At 38.0% G+C, this 16,227-nt stretch overlaps 1 protein-coding gene across 8 annotated transcripts in view; it reads left to right on the forward strand.

Moving 5' to 3' along the window:
* The window catches only part of STIM2 (stromal interaction molecule 2), a 73,291-nt gene that overhangs the window by 43,345 nt on the left and 13,719 nt on the right, over positions 1-16,227 (forward strand). For 7 of the 8 annotated variants that reach the window (XM_086890407.1, XM_086890402.1, XM_086890406.1 and 4 more), the window contains 2 exons: positions 1,793-1,923; positions 12,689-12,803. In XM_086890407.1, the coding sequence (XP_086746533.1) occupies positions 1,793-1,923; positions 12,689-12,803 (246 nt within the window). Of the gene's footprint in view, positions 1-1,395; positions 1,461-1,792; positions 1,924-12,688; positions 12,804-16,227 lie in introns of those variants that run through there. The other variant, XM_086890405.1, reaches the window with a different exon arrangement.

The raw sequence follows: 16,227 nt of genomic DNA on the forward strand, positions 1-16,227 counted from the left end.
TTTATAATAAAAAGATTGTTCTTCTGATATGATTGTATTTTAGTAAAATAATATTTTTTATTCATGGCCATGGAAATTTAATTATTAGAAGAACTTTGAGGTGGTTCATTAATATTGCAAGAGAAACCTTTCTATATGAAACACCCTGTAATTTCAGGGATAGGTCATTTAACCCCTACAGGGATAGTATTTTTTCATTGCAAGGCAAAAATCTAAAGGCTTAGTATTGTGCAAATTAAACTTTTTGTAATAAACCCAAAATAGACAAATAAAATACATATATTTTTAAAATTAAACTTGCCCCACTTCATAAAATATTAATTGCTTTCTAAAGATGACAATTATATTGTTTGATTGGTCTGGTTTAGTATTGATTTGTTATTAATATTAATATTATATTAGCATTATGTTAATTATAATAATAATTAGTGGTTTATTGATTAATATTCATTGATATTTAATAACTAATAAATATAGAAATCTGTCTTTGAATTACATGAAGTAGTTCTAAAAGCAGTACCTCAGTTTTTGGACAGTGTCAGTGAAGTGTTTCGGTTTTTTTCTGCTGACTTTCTTTTATTTGTTTTTTTTGAATTGATTCATGGGAACAGATAACAGATTTCCATTAACTCCTGCATAATAAAACTTAAGTATGAAGTAAGAATGCATTGACTCATGTCTAGCTGTGGAAATCAGTCCTCTTAATTATATGTCTGAGATTCCAGCTATGTCATGGTTGTTATCTTTGCACTTCCTGCTTTGTAACCTTATGCATTCCTTTATTTTGATTTTTAATTAATTTAAAATTTAAACTAGACAGAAAAGCAGAATCATGCTAATCCAGCTGATGTGAAATTTTAAACCAAAAAACTTATTTTTCTCTGAAAACATTTGATTCCTCTCTTTTTGTAGATGTGCTTCCTTTATTTAAGTGAGACTTTAATAAATTCTATAGCAACATGAAAGCTTACTTCTTGATGGTTGATCATCATGCATTGTAGAACTACGGAGCATTTGGCATGTACCTTGTAGAAGGGAGAGAACACAGATGTAGCAATTTGATGTGGTGCAAGCTGAGCCATCAGATGTGCTCAAATCATGAGCTTTCAGTAATGAATGCAAATGAAAATGTACTATTTTTGCCTTGGAATCCTGCTCTACAGTGACTGCAGTTTGTGATCAGAGTGTACAGGACTTATATACATCATGTCATACTATCAGCTGAATTTTCTTTGCAGTGTGCTTTCTGCTCTTGCAGTCCTTGAGTATTTTGTGTTCAGTAGTACTACCTATTTAGAATTCCATCTGCAATGTGATTACCATCCCCCTTTGTTACCTGTTTATGAAACTATGATTGTATGATATGACAATTCCTTTGTTCTTTGTTTTGCTCAGACTTTCAGGAGGCAGATTGGGAAATGCAGTAGCTTTATTTGCCACTGCACTGACATAAACTAAAGGTGAATGATAGAAGAAAAAATTGATATAGTATGTTACTGGGATGGAAGAAATAATTTGAAGAGCCAAAACTATTTTAGCCTATTTTTTGGGACTCCTTCCTGGGGGAAAAAAAAAAGAAGTTGATTTGCACACACAAGCCTTTTACTTTTTTGGTACAATTACTATTTTACAGTTAAATTTGATATCTGTGACCTGATGATTGTGTCCAGTGAACTACATGTACACAATACAGAATTTTAAACCCTTTCTTTTGCTTGGATGCTTTCTATTCTGAAGTGAAAGTAAATAACATTTCTGTTGTGTTGTGTTTTTTTTGTCCTCCTCACTATAGATCCCTGCAGTTCACTCAGCCCGCCGTGCTTTACCGAGGAGGACCGATTCAGCCTAGAAGCTCTCCGCATGATCCATAAGCAAATGGATGATGACAAAGATGGTGGTATCGAAGTAGATGAAAGTGATGAGGTAGGAGTAAAAAAACTTCACTTGTGCATACATGAAGTCTTTTTTATCCTTTTGTTTTGCGTAGCTACTCTTTATCTTTCAGCACTTGCGTAGTTGTTGCTATTCTTAATTCAGCCCCTTTCTCAGAAAAATCTGGAAGGAAAGTCTAATTATTGTATTTGTCTGAAATGGGATATTCCTGTCCACTGTTCTAGCCTAAAGGAAAGTTTCGTATGACTCTATAAAAGCTGCTACTTTCGTGGTCGGTGTAAGAGGTGGGCAAAGGTGAAAGATCTAACTTGCAGTAAAGCAGTGATGTGACCCATTGCTTGGTGTTACAGTTTCTTCACTCAAAATCGTCTTGGTTAAAGCATCACTGGGCTATCCTATTTACCTGAGATCTGTTGCAGGCATTTCATGGTGTAAAGCAACACCTGTTACAGAGAGCAATCTAGGAGAAAGATTTCTGGGTTTTTTTACATTTTACAGGCAAGTATTAAGAATATTGTGCTTACTAATGGTAAATTAAGTCCTACAACCTAAGGAAGTTTTTTGTGTCTGTGCTTGAATGAGTTTGATAGGTAGGCTCCTGGTGGTGGTCCTGGCAAAGAACTTGCCCTTGCATTTACTCAACTTGACCATTGAGATTCTCAAAATTACTGGGTAGGAATGGAAATGTCTGTGTAGTTTTGTTGTGCTTGCTTGTTTTGCTATCTGGCTGTTGTTAGGCACACGCTTGAGAACCGAGGCGAGTGAAGATGTCCTCTAAAAATGAGGGTACTGTCATGTGGTTCTGATACCCATTCTCATTGTAGATGAATGGGAGAAGAATCTAACTCCGTTTTGTCATCCTTTTCTATAACATCTAGGGGAAGGTTGTTCTTCCTGAATGAGTTATGCTATGAATCATTGTCACATTTAATGTGATGCTACTTACTTTTCTGTGTGCCTATGTGCAAACAGCATCAACAGACCCCATCCAACCTGACTCTGAACTCTTCCAGGGATTGGGTCATCCGCAATGTCTCTGTGCAACCTGTTCCAGTGCCTCTCTACCCTCTGAGTAAAGAATTTGTTCTTAACATGTAGTCTAAATCGCTCCTGTTTTAATTTAAAACCATACTCCCTTGTCCTGTCACTATCTGCCTGTGTAAAAAGTTGCTCTCTATTTTATAGCACTCCTTTATGTACTGAAGGTCACAATAAAATCTTCCTGGAACCTTCTTCAGGCTAAACATCCCAGCTCTCTCAGTCTGTCTTAAGATAGGTGCTCCAGTGCTCTGATCATCTTGGTTGGCTGGACTTGTTCCAACAGGTCAGTGTCTTTCTTGTGCTGAGGACCTGGAGGCAGCACTCCAGGTGGGATTTCACAAGAGTAGAGAGGCAGAATCACCTCCCTAGACCTGCTGGCCACTCCTCTTTGAATGGAGCCCAGGATGCAGCTGACTTTCTGGCCTGTGAGTGCACACTGTTGGCTCATGTTCAGCTTTTCATCCACCAGCACCCCCAAGTCCTTCTTGGTAGGGCTGTTCTCAATGACTTCTCCCAGTCTGTGCTCATGTTTTGCCTTACTCAAATGCAGATGCAGCACCTTGCCATTGGACTTCATGAGGTTCTTATGAGCCCACTTCTTAGGTTTGTCCAGATCCCTCTGGATGACATCTCTTCCTTCTTTTAGTCCAACTGTGTTCTTTGGTTTCATGTCATCTGCAAACTTGCTGAGGGTGCACTTGATCTCACTGTGTTGTGTCGTCTGTGTTGTTGATGAGGGTATCAGAGTCCCTGTCCCAAGAGAGAGCCCTGAATGGCATCACTCATCACTGGCCTCCACCTGGACATAGAATGATTGACATCTGTGTCCATTCAGGCAGTTCCTTATCCATCAAATGATCCACCTTTCTAACCTATCCCTCTCCAGTCTGGGAATAAAGATGTTACGTGGCACTGTGTGAAAGATCTTTCAGTGGTCTAGGTAGGTGACATTTGTTTGGTCTTCCCTCATCAACCACTGCAGTCACCCCATCATAGAAGGCCACCAGATCAGTCAGACACTCTTTGCTCTTAGTAAAGCCAAGCTGGATTGTCTCAGATCACCTCATTGTATGTTGCAACATTGCTACCATGAGGATCTGTTCCACAGTCTTCCAAAACATAGAGGTGAGGCTCAATGGTCTTTATTTATATTCTCAGCTCTGCATTTCTTCACTTTTTCAATATGAGTGATGTTTCCTTTTTCCCAATCACCAGGGACTTCACCTGACTGCCATGGCTTTTCAAAAATAATGTATATAGTCTACCTTTGTTATTGCAGAAGATTTGGGACAGTCTGCAAGCTGAAATATTAGTGATGGAGTGTGAGCTTCCTGAGGAACTTCCCAGTACTTTGATTGTTTCTTTTGACTTATACTGCATTTTTTATACATTGAAGTTGAGAAAGTTAAAAGAAAATGCTGGAACATTTATACATTGGAAATATTTTATTAGTGTTCAGAGGATTTGTCCTGGTTTCCAGTGGACCATCTTTATATCTGATGTTAAATTTCTTCCTGTTCCAGAGGAAGCAACAGAAGCTACTCTAAAAACCTTTTTAAATGGCTGAAATTATAATAGTTGATGAGGCATGCTGTTCAGCTGGGGTAATTAGAGATGAGTGAAACTATATGTTCAAACTACACATTGTGCATAAAATAAGATGACTTAATTGTAGCCCTTGTTTCTGCTAGTTCATTTTTAATTATTGAAGAAATATTTAATAACCCACTCCCTGCAAAGTAGCACTTTTCTAGATATAATTTTCCATGCAAATCAGTGATGAATATGTATTTGCATAGAGTTTTTTCTTCTAAGACATTAAATGCAAACCTGAAATTAATGAGAAATGCAGTTTAATTGCAAGTTCAGCTAGTAACTTCTGCTTTTCTTGTAGGGCTTTTACTTAATCTTTACCATTATCCTAAAAGATCTACATTTACACAACATAGTTACATAGTTACCTGACTACAGTAGGCCTGAATATATAGTAAATATGTCCTATTTACATTTCAGAAGCAGATTTTTTTTTTTATTCTGTCACAGTGGGTGTTGCTACTTATCTTGATGAAGAATGAGGACTGATATTAAAAAACCCACTTTATTAGAAGTAAAGCTTATATGAAATACAGGGATTTTACTTAACAGCAGGGAATGGATTTTCTGTTTTATGCTGCATGGTTTTTACTTGCAAGACTCCTGAAGAGCAGCCTATTGAGTATGTTGATTTGATGTTCATTAGCTTTTTACTTGGCAGGAGGAATGTGACAAAGTAGAATAACTTTCTGCTGTTTTACCAGCACTACAACAGTGTAAGAGGGTATATTTACACCAAGGAAGGAAGTTCTTGTAAATAAGTTATTTTGAGACAGGAAGGTAAAAAGAGCTAAAGATGTGGAACTATTTATTTTAACTTTTTAAATTTGGTAATCCAGTTAACTCCCAACAGTGATTCTGGGCCCACGCAGTTAATTTTTCCTAGTGTTTTCATGCCCTGCTTTAGGTTGTAGCTTGTTTTTCCTCTATAAAATGAAGGCCCACTAAAACCATTCTGTAAAGGAGTTTTTCAAGGATATTAGAAAACTTGAATGAAGCTACTTCATATTTCCTCAAAAATTGTCTGATACTGGAAGACCTTTGGATGTGCTTTGTATGCATTGGAAAGAAACTTGAATTTGGCCTTGATGAGCTTGATGTGAAGAATTCTGATCTAAATTTTTAGCGTGGGATTTAACAGCAAAACATGAGGGATTTTGTAGAAGTCTTCTGAGGAAGTTAGAGGGCTCTAGTCTGAGCATGGAGTACTTAGTTTTTCCTTATTATTTGGTGTGGTACAGCAGAGAAGAGGAAAAAGGAAGGAAAAAAGCCCTCTATACTTATGAGGGCAGGCTAATACGAATTTTCCTATCAGACCTAGCTGCTGATACTTTTACTTTATGTATCAAGCACTGCAATTGTTCAAGTTGGTTTCAAGAGGTAGGCTGTAAACAGGTAACTGAAAGGGAGAAGGTGGTATTACTGAGGGTTTAGTCATGTGTTGGTGGGAGGCGATCTGCCTCAGGAAGCATCTGTTACACCATGGGAACGTGTTTTGTTTTAATGATGAGACACAAGCAATAAAACAGACTTATCATGTGTGCACTATTTACATAGGTTTTTCCTGTTTCCAAAGAACTTCCTTCAGTAGGTCCTACATAAAGTGATTTCTTCAAGGAATCTCTTTGCAGTACTAGAGTAAGTTGATGTTTTTGAAGTGTTAGTATCTTACTGTGTGTCTAATGTCTCACCAAACTAAAGGCACAAATGTATGGTTTTGCGTGGGATCTCTGGATAGATCACTTCATATTTTGCTTAAGTTTTTTTAAGGAGTTAACTGGAATTGTTACTTTATAAAAAGACCACAAACTGAGCAAACCCCAAAGAAAACCACCAACACCCTGCTCCATGCTTCCCTCCCCCTGCCCCAAAAAGAAAAAAAAAAGACAAAAAATACAGTAAGGAGAAGAAGAGACTGCAGCATTGAAAGCATCAGAGAATAGCTTTTAGCAGGATGGTCAAAGAAGTTGGAACCTCAGAGATTATATACCAAAGTGACTGATTTAAAAATGTTGTCTGCAGGCAAGAATCAAGTGGAATCAAACTTTAGTGGCCTAAACCAGGGAAGATGATTCAGTGATTAAAGAAGAGAAAAGTAGCTTGCATGGTCTGGAATGGTAATACTATTATAGCACTTTGGCTGTAGTAGGTTTGACAGGGATAGGCTTCATTTTGTTCTCTGGAAATATACTCAGCAAGATGTTAAATGTCCCTTCAAGTTCCCTTAGTTATTTTGGTTTTGTCCTTTTATTTATGTAATAAAAGTCCTTAAACTGGAGTTCATACTTCTATAAACAACTTAATATCTTGGTGTCAGCTGTTTAGACAAAATTCTGCATGTGGAAAAATATGTGCTGCAGTGGTTCAGAAACTGAAGACATTAGAACTGTGTTTTCATGACGCTGGGATGGCTCCTGAGTGTGTTTTACATCTCACTGTGTAAGACATTGTTACAAACAGAACAGTATAATCTTTCAAACAAGGATTTTGAGCTTCCTAACCAGTGCAACAAACCTTTGCCCCCAAAGCTATTGGGTTACTTTGAATTCCTTAATTTGTTGTGGCTCTCTTAATAGAGGTCTTGTTTGATTTAATTTTTTTGCATTTAACTGCTAATGTATTTGTCCCCAGGCAGAGTGTGTTTTAATCTCCTAAAGTTTTGTAAGCAACTCTGAACATGTCTAGACAATTTGTTTTTGCAGAGCAGGATAAGGAGCCAGGTCTTGTGTGAAAACATTGATGGTGTTAGTTCACAGCTGTGCCTGTGCAAAGAAGCCCTATAGAGAGGCAGCTCCTGTTATCATGGGTACAGTTGCACAGAAACCTGTTCCAAAGTGGCTTGGACTAGACCTACCTCACGCCTTGCCTCCTTGGACGTGCTTAAGCTAATATGTAGCTGTCTGCACCTCTTTATTTAGTCCTGCTACAATGGAATGATCCCTTGGAAATTCTATCTTGGCTTTGCAGAGATTGCAAAGTTTTCTTTGCGGTAGATAGCTACAGTTTTGTTTTGAGCTGCAGTAACTTTTTCCAATAGAATGTATAGGTTACTTAAGATGTACTTGGTAACACTTTCTTGGCTGTGTCCTACATTTTTCTAGTCATGTTTTATTATTAATTATTAATATTATTAAATATGCTTCCTTATTTTACTTTATAGCATCTTTAAAAGCCATTTCTGTAGGGTAGGCAGTAATAACTGAATCATAATACGTTGCCTTTTAAAAGCACATTTACCATCATAATTTAGTCAGTATGTGTGACATTGCAATAGATGCAACAAATCTTGTAGCAAATAGATGTGAGGAAATGTTCTAAAAGGCTGAAGCCACTTTGGCAGGTTTTCCCTTTGAAGGAATAAACCCGAAGGAAATAACACTACTTGAGGAATAGATGCTCAAGGGTGAGAGTAATACCTGGCCAGGGGATGTTACTAATTGCTCTTAAAGTAAACTTGTCAGTTAGAGGGTCTATTTTAAGTTGCTGAAACTGAAAATCATAAACTTGAGCTTTTACCCAGAACAAAATATAAACAGCATGAGTGCTTCCTGCTGCAGTTAGTGAGTGTGGTTAATTTTACTTTTCCAGTGGCATTCTTGAAAGTATGCAATTGCTTGTTTTGCCCTGCAAGCGTGTTTTGTATCATCAATCTCCCCCCTGCTTTGTTTTTGTTTTCCTTTGGTGGTCTTGCTTCAGGTTGGTCTTTGGTTATTAGTGGACTGGATTTTGATGAAAGTTATGGTAGTAAAGACTTTCTGAAGAGGGAGGAAGTTGGTTGTGTACCTGATTCTGGGACTTTTCCAGGACTCCACAGGTCTTGTCCTCTCCAGGAAGGAGAAAGTTTCCTTTGGAGTTATTACACTGCTGAACCTTGGACTTTGGGATGTTAGTCTTTGTAGAGGTGCAGCTGTTACAGTACTTCTGAGATCAAAATGCTAGTTTCAAGTCTAGGTGTGGTGTTTTTTGAATTTCATGCTTGTTTTTGAAGTAGCTGCTTTGACAAATGGTTATTTTTGTTTCATACAGAGTTTTAGGTAACTTATCTTCTGCTTTCTTGGTTTCAACTTTGTAGTCTTAAAATGACTTCTCCTTCCTGAGTAATTATGTTGGCTAAGATAATACTTAGATGTGTTTTTCTTAGAGCTTATTCTTTTAGCCTCCCTATTTAGAGTTATTTTTCTAACCTTTTCTTTGTATACTTAATGACCAGGGCAACAGAAGAGAGATTAACTGCCATGACAAGGAACAGAAAAATCCTCTTTTTAACTAGAGTTGTTCTATTTTTTTGTCTTTCTTCAATTTAGGTCTCAGTTCTTTTTATTAAAGAAACACTTCCATATTAGGCCACTTTTGAAACAATGATCTTTTATACAAAAGAAAGATGTTTGATGTTGTTATATACCCCTTCATTAGTGAATGCACTTACTCTTTGAAATACGATGACCTCTTTTCAAATGCTTGCACTGTAGGACCTCTTTGAGGAAGTCATTGTGGTTATTTTCACAAGATCTGGAAGCAGTAAGGGTAGGACAGAACAGAAGAGGGGCTTTTCACTTGGAAGAAGTTCTCATAGATGTACTATTTCTGCCCCTGAGGAGTAACTGTACTGGTTACAAGCTGCAAGCTGCTTTCCATTTTGTGTGCTGACACTCCCCTTTAAAAAAGGGACTTAGTCAAATATTCTAGCCAGTGTTTCGGTATAAACCAGGTGCACACTCCCCTTCCTTCTGCCTGCCGTGCTGCAGGCTCGGATCTGTGTTTCTGTCCCGAAGCAGGTGCTGGGATGGATCCGTGTTTCTGTGCCAGGCAGGTGCTGGGATGGATCCGTGTTTCTGTCCCAAGCAGGTGCTGGGATGGATCCGTGTTTCTGTCCCAGGCAGGTGCTGGGATGGATCCGTGTTTCTGTCCCAGGCAGGTGCTGGGATGGATCCGTGTTTCTGTCCCAGGCAGGTGCTGGGATGGATCCGTGTTTCTGTGCCAGGCAGGTGCTGGGATGGATCCGTGTTTCTGTCCCAGGCAGGTGCTGGGATGGATCCGTGTTTCTGTGCCAGGCAGGTGCTGGGATGGATCCGTGTTTCTGTCCCAGGCAGGTGCTGGGATGGATCCGTGTTTCCCGAGCGGCGGGCGGCGCGGGGCCCGCAGCGCCCTCTGCGGGCGGCGCGGCGGAACTGCAGGAGGAGGCGCGGAGCGGGGAGCCCGCGCTGGGTCCCTGTGTTATCTCGGGCTGTAGGACCTGGTCGTGTTAGGGTGGGGAGAGATATAACACCTTGGAGCTTTTTGTTTTCAGTTGGCATCTTCCTTCTCTTCTTTAATTCTAACAGTGTGAGTAATATTGTTATCAGCAATTTAGATTTTCCTTGACAGCACCTGTAACTGAACAAAAGTTCTCATCCTTCAATGTTTTATGGCCTTTACTGGCAACTATCAGTAAAGGTAGCATGTTTGTACATACAAAAGTGATCCGAGTTTTGGCTGAGAAGATGCAAAATTGGCTCAGGCCTGTATATAGAACATCTTCTTTCCTTCTTCAGCAACTTGATCACCCTACAACACTTTTTTTGAAAAAAAAAACCTGCCCATGCCTGACATTTGGAATCAAATCAGTGCATCATCTGTCACTAGAAAGCTGAAGAGTGAGTGTTAGCATTTACCTTAATCCCCATGTGAAAAGAGATAAGAATTACAGACAGGGACATATAATACATGTTTTTGCTTCATTTCTAGTACATTTTTTGCAAGTTCCTGAAAGACATACTGGGGATGTCAGTTGACAGTAGATACTTGCAGGCTGGAGGGAAAGGGTAAGGTGGGAAAACATCAGTTCTTTACTGCTGTTCCATCTGTAAGGCTGTCCTGTAATCTGGAAAGGTTGAGGGACATTAGTGGATAAGAAAATTATTTTGCTTGTTTTCTTATTGTTTAGTTCCTGCTCTTCAGTTTAGCCTTTAATAAGCACGGAGTGGGAATGAACAAGACAATCCGTCTTTTGCTGCATGTTGCATGACAATTATAGAATTTACCAGCTTCATGGTGGTATTGCCAATATGGGAAATACTCAGAGTTCCCACTTGGACAATGAAATATGCAACAGATATTTTTACATTTGCATACAGTTACAACATACAGTCTTGTGCTTATTAAACTTTTTAACAGCTGCTGATCCATGATTTTTCAAAAGTTCTGTAATTGCCTTTGCCCCAACAGGCTGCTATTTTCAGTTCTCATATATTTCAAAAGTTTCTTATATATTTCTCATGTATATGCATGTGTGTGCATATATATATCTATATATCTCAATTTATGCTATTCTTATGCTCATGGTGAAGAGGAATTAAAAATGCTTATGCAGTTTGTATGGGCTAAATGGAGCTATTTTAGGAGTCAAAAGGCTTTACAAAGCTAATGTGTGACAATCAGAAAAAGTTTTGAAGCAATAGATAAACAGAGAGGATTTACATCCAATCAGGGTTTCGATACCATGGATCTGTTTGTTTAAGGAGAGCAACTAGTATTTTGTCCTGAATCCATCAGTTAGAGGAGAAACTTGAATCCATTTTTAGTTTGAGATTCCCTAACATTCTAGTAAAAAGATTTTAGTTAGGGATAATTAGTGTTAGCTTTTGCTTGGCTATTTCTGCTATTTCTGTTTCTTTTTATTAAGAGTTAATATTATTATTTAACACTGGCTACTTTTCAGTATCTCCTGCAGTTTCTGAATGATGTAATATCTAGATTTGTTAGAAATGGAGCCTTTGCAGGATGCTCTGAACTTAAATTTTTACCTGGACTAAATTTTAAGAATTGAGTTCTTCTGCAGTGCATCACTAGCTTGGCTTTCTTCCTCACCTCTCTTGAAGTGGTGATGACATAGGATCAGCCATATAAAAGGCTGGTTTTTGACTTAGCTGTCATGACTATCTGTGGATGGTTTTGTTTGAGCAGCTATATCCTTCATGAACTGAAGAAAGCAAGCTATTTACTGTGGAAGATTACTTAGTTTTTTGGTACTGTTAGTACCAGATACTAGTTTTCTGATACTAATACTAAGGTCTTCACCCACAGAGTCTGTTCATACACTGCTTTCAGAGACTTCTTCTGAAGGATTTCCACTATTAATGGGAGGTCATTTGCCGGCCAGTATTCCAACTTTTCTAGGGCTTTATGAAATAAAAAAATAGAATTAATTTTACAGTCCCATGGCCTTTCTTGGTTATGTATTTGGAGAACTGTTTGCAGCAACTTGTGGAATACTGATACAACACTGCCATCGTAAAATTGTGTCATAGAATCATGGAATGGTTTGGGTTGGAAGAGACATTAAAGATCATTTAGTTCCAACTTCCCTGTTGTAGGCAGGGACATCTTCCACTAGATCAGATTGCTCAGAGCCCCATCCAGCCTGGCCTTGAATGCTGCCAGGGACAGGGCATTTACAGCTTCTCTGCACAACCTGTGCCAGTGCCTCACCATCCACTCTGTATGGCATGATTGCATGATCTTCCTTTTTATAATATTTGCTAAAAGGCTTCCTATTAATTACTGAAAATGAAGCAGCTTTATGTAATGATTCTGTGCTTGGAGTGTAACCACTGAGGAATGATTAGCAAGCAGAAAATTTGCCTTCAGATGACTTGTGTTTTTTAATTCAATGAATAGAAGTTAAATTTTTGTTGTCTAATCAAAAGACTTTAATACTACTTAGTAAACAGCTTACTCTCCTCCTCAGTCAGTTGCATTTAACTGGTATGTCAGGATTCAGGCATTACTCATCCAAAAATGACTGGCACACTTTCCAATCTTACATGGTCTTATTTTCAAGGAGGGCAAGATGGTTAAAAGTCAGAATGGAGAAGTGTACATTACGACTGTGTGGTGTGTTCCTGTAATCACTGTAAATCTGAGCCATTCTAATAATGTTAAACTTAGTATACTACCAACCGCATCATCAGTTTTTCTAGGATTTAGTAATTGTGAAAAACAAATCTTGCAAGAGTGTTTACTTTCGGACTTACTTTCCGAGTCTTTGATGTAGAAAACTCATATCAATTCTCTGCTGCTTGCATGGGGAAGAGATAGTAAGGACTCTACCTGATTTCTGTGTAGTTTCTCTTCAGAAATTGTCTTTTAGGCATTTAAGATGATGTTTTTCCCTTTTCTTCAGTTTCTAAGAGAAGATATGCAATACAAGGATGCCTCAAATAAACATAGTCACCTGCACAGAGAAGACAAGCATATCACCATTGAGGATCTGTGGAAACGCTGGAAAACATCTGAAGGTAGGTAAAGAAGTATTACTGAACATGATGGTGGCTATTGACATAGTTATAATTCAACAATTTTTCCACCAAATATAGAGTAGTGAATGAATGACCTCTTGAAACATCTTCATGAATCTGTTTTGACACTGTTATTTATAGGCACACATAGGCCTAAGAACTTATTTAGTCTAGGCAGAGGTAATTTCCTCTTCGTGTGTTTTGTGTATTGTGACTAAACTAAGATAGCTTACATGAGGTTCTAATTTATCAAGGTGACTGGTGTAAGTGGTGAATTCCAGATTAGCATATTTAATAGTTTAATAAATCCTAAGGGTTTCTTTCAAGCTGTTTTAAAATATTTTTTTATATAGTATTAAGTGGAAAATTCAATGTACTTTCACTTATTTGAGCTACAAAGGTCTAGAATTTAGTCCAAAGCATTTTTTAAAATCTTAAATTTGGGATACAGTAAAATGTACTGACAACCCAACACCCCCAGCCCTACCTCACTTTGATTTAAATGAATTAAGTAAGTTGGGCCAACTATTCCAAATATCAAAGGACAGCATTTAATCAACAGTACAGTGTTCATTGCCAAATATGTCCCAGGATATAGTGATTAAAAAAGAAATCTGGAACATTAGAATCGTTAGGAGAAAAATACCTAACTTCCTCTCCCCCTTCCCCACCCCACCCCTCATTCCAGAGGTGCTGGGCTGTCATGGTTCTGGCCAGGACAGGATTAGTTTTCAGCAGTAGTCAGGAGGGGGCATAGCAAAGGCCCGGGTGTTATCCTATACCAGCTCACATCATTGCTGGGAGCCTGGGAATGGGAGTCTCTCTCTCTTCCTGGGAGAAGAGGCTCATTCTGCTTGAGAAACGTGGGGAATGGACCCATCTGGTATTTGTTTATTGTCAGGGGCTTTCCATGTGAGTATTTTTCTTTATTTTTCTTACACTTTTTGTTACTGTATTGCTCTTTATTTTGTTATATCTAATTGCTATTAGTGTTCATTTTCTTATCTCATTGCTAGTGTTCATTGTTCCTATTTCAACCTGTGATCTTTGCCCTTTGTGCCTCTAATTGGAGGGGGAGGGGAAACCACACACATGTTTTTAGAAGGACTACTAAATTGGAGAATGCCATTCCTAAACCACAACATGTTCTAATGGTGAGCATAGAGAGATCTAAAACTTGGTATGGGTCAAACAACCAAAAGTAAGACCAGGAGAGGAATGAAGCCAGGATTATGGCATTGGTTCATTCTGCTAATGCAGGAAGTCACTTAAGTGCATGCTGAGGTAATGCATGAAGTGTTTGGTGTATAGTAAATACATGTTTTAACCAGTAACTTTTGGCCTCATCTCTTCAAATAGTCGTTAAATACTTATTTGCTGAAGATCCAGTTCCCTGAAAATATTTCAACTAAATTATCAGAAAAAATTATCGTCTCCTCAAAACTGTTGGTCTAAGTCATGTGTAACTCTTCAAAAATTTAGGTGATAATGATTCTAGAAGTATAGTTTATCTGTTGTGTTTATCTTTATTCCAGTTTTCTTGAATGTAGTGAGTAAAGTGAATAAGACTCAGAAGACTTGGAATGTCTCATCTCGTTGTGTCTGCTTATAGTGGCTTTATTTGTGTATCCTGCTGAGAGAACTGAAATTGCACCTCAGGGAGACCTTTAGAATGACACTCCCAAGCAGTGGTTAACAGTGGTCAGCTTCATGTTACAAAGCATGAAGCCCCTCAGAAAATTAACTATTTTAATTTGATTTTAGGTGACATGGAAAATGTATCCATTCATTTCTGTATGTTTTAGGAATTTTTGATTTATTTGTTGCTTATGTGCTACTAGTTTATAGCAATTTGACAACATTAACAAGAGGATGGAAGATTGTTTAAAAGTCTCAAATTACTAATACTGTCATTTACACTATCTGTTGAGGTATCTGTGTGAGAATTACAAAGTCTAGTGCTCTTGACAGTTTCTGTTCTTATACAGAAATATCTTGATCTACTGCTGCGTAGTTTATGCTGAGCAGAATTTGCCCATTCTTTGCCATAAAGCTTGCTTTATGTGGATGTTTGTCTTAAATATTTGTCAAATAGCTTAAAGGTGTTCTTTATTTAACATATTGGTGGTGCAAGACAGGTAAGATTTGAGGGAAGAAAGCAAAAAATGCCATTGCTGTTTTTGTCTCGTTTTAGGATTAAGGAAAATAGAGATGGCTTTTAAATAATTGAGAAGGATTTTATACACTGAATGTAACACTGAAGATTGGTTGCATTCAAAGCGCTAAAAATTGGGTAATAAAAAAGAGGGCTTCAGAATATTGCTTTCTAGTATTTCTGGCACTGGGCAGGTTTTTGATGTCCCTACCTGGTGCAGAAACCTGAAAGTATAGTCTCTGCTGATGCAAATTAAAGGAAGTTCAAGGCTGTTACAGGTTTTACCTGCATGGAAGGAGTCATATGCTTGAATCAGCATCCAGCCTATTGCTGCTGTGTTGCCACTCAGTTTAAAGGGCTCATTTGGTATAAAACAAAACTGTAATTTAATTTAGTTTAGTTAGAATGTGCTTTTTATGACCTTTGAATTTTTTTAATGTCATTATCTAATTCTACAGAGTGCTCTATTTAGAGGAGTGACTGTGAACTATCATAGCTGTTTAAAACACAGAAGATGCTTCCCTCTGAAAGTCTTTTGATTTCAGTTACTGTGTGTTACTGTTCTTTAAATGTAAATGCCAGTATGTGCTTGTTGTATGCTATTCTTTGACTGTCTCCTCTTCTAACTAAGCAGTATTTATGCATGTACTACAGAGTCTTTCAGCTATTCAAAACTAACACTTGATAGCTACTGTTAGGTTAATATCGAAGGAGCATCTTCAGTATTTTTTCTGCAAGAGCCTTGAAGAGGTAGTAGTTTTGAGTGTGGAAAAGGGGACAGGTGAACATTTGGTTTGATGTCCAAATACCAGTCTTTGTACAATGATCTTTGGGAGTTCTCTCACTCAATGGCACCTGCCTTCTCTTTTTGGCCCTGCAATGGGCTATGGTCATGTGAATTTGCTGTCTAAAGAATGGGGCATAGGTGTTTAGTCTTGGTAGCAAGGGGGCTGTAAAATCAGTCCAGGCCTTCAGCTGAGTAGGTCTTTGACCTGTCTCAGTGAGTAGGGTTGGGTGCTGCATCCTCTAGTGATGTAGCATTGTCCCTTGGGACTTGATTTTGTAATGAAGTAAAAGCTGCTGAGGTCAAATCTGGAGTTCATGGATGCTTGGCTATTGTCAAGACTAATTTGAATCCTCTCAAAACCTAGTTGTTACAAACATCTACTACAAAGTAGCTTGTTTCTTTTTTTCTTATTTTTTATCATTATGGCATGTTCGAGCTTTAATATATAGTATCTCCTATAGACTGCACTATAATACAAAAAA

The sequence above is a fragment of the Cyanistes caeruleus genome, chromosome 5, assembly GCF_971803275.1.
Source record: "Cyanistes caeruleus chromosome 5, bCyaCae1.hap1.1, whole genome shotgun sequence".
NCBI classification, from domain to species: domain Eukaryota; kingdom Metazoa; phylum Chordata; class Aves; order Passeriformes; family Paridae; genus Cyanistes; species Cyanistes caeruleus.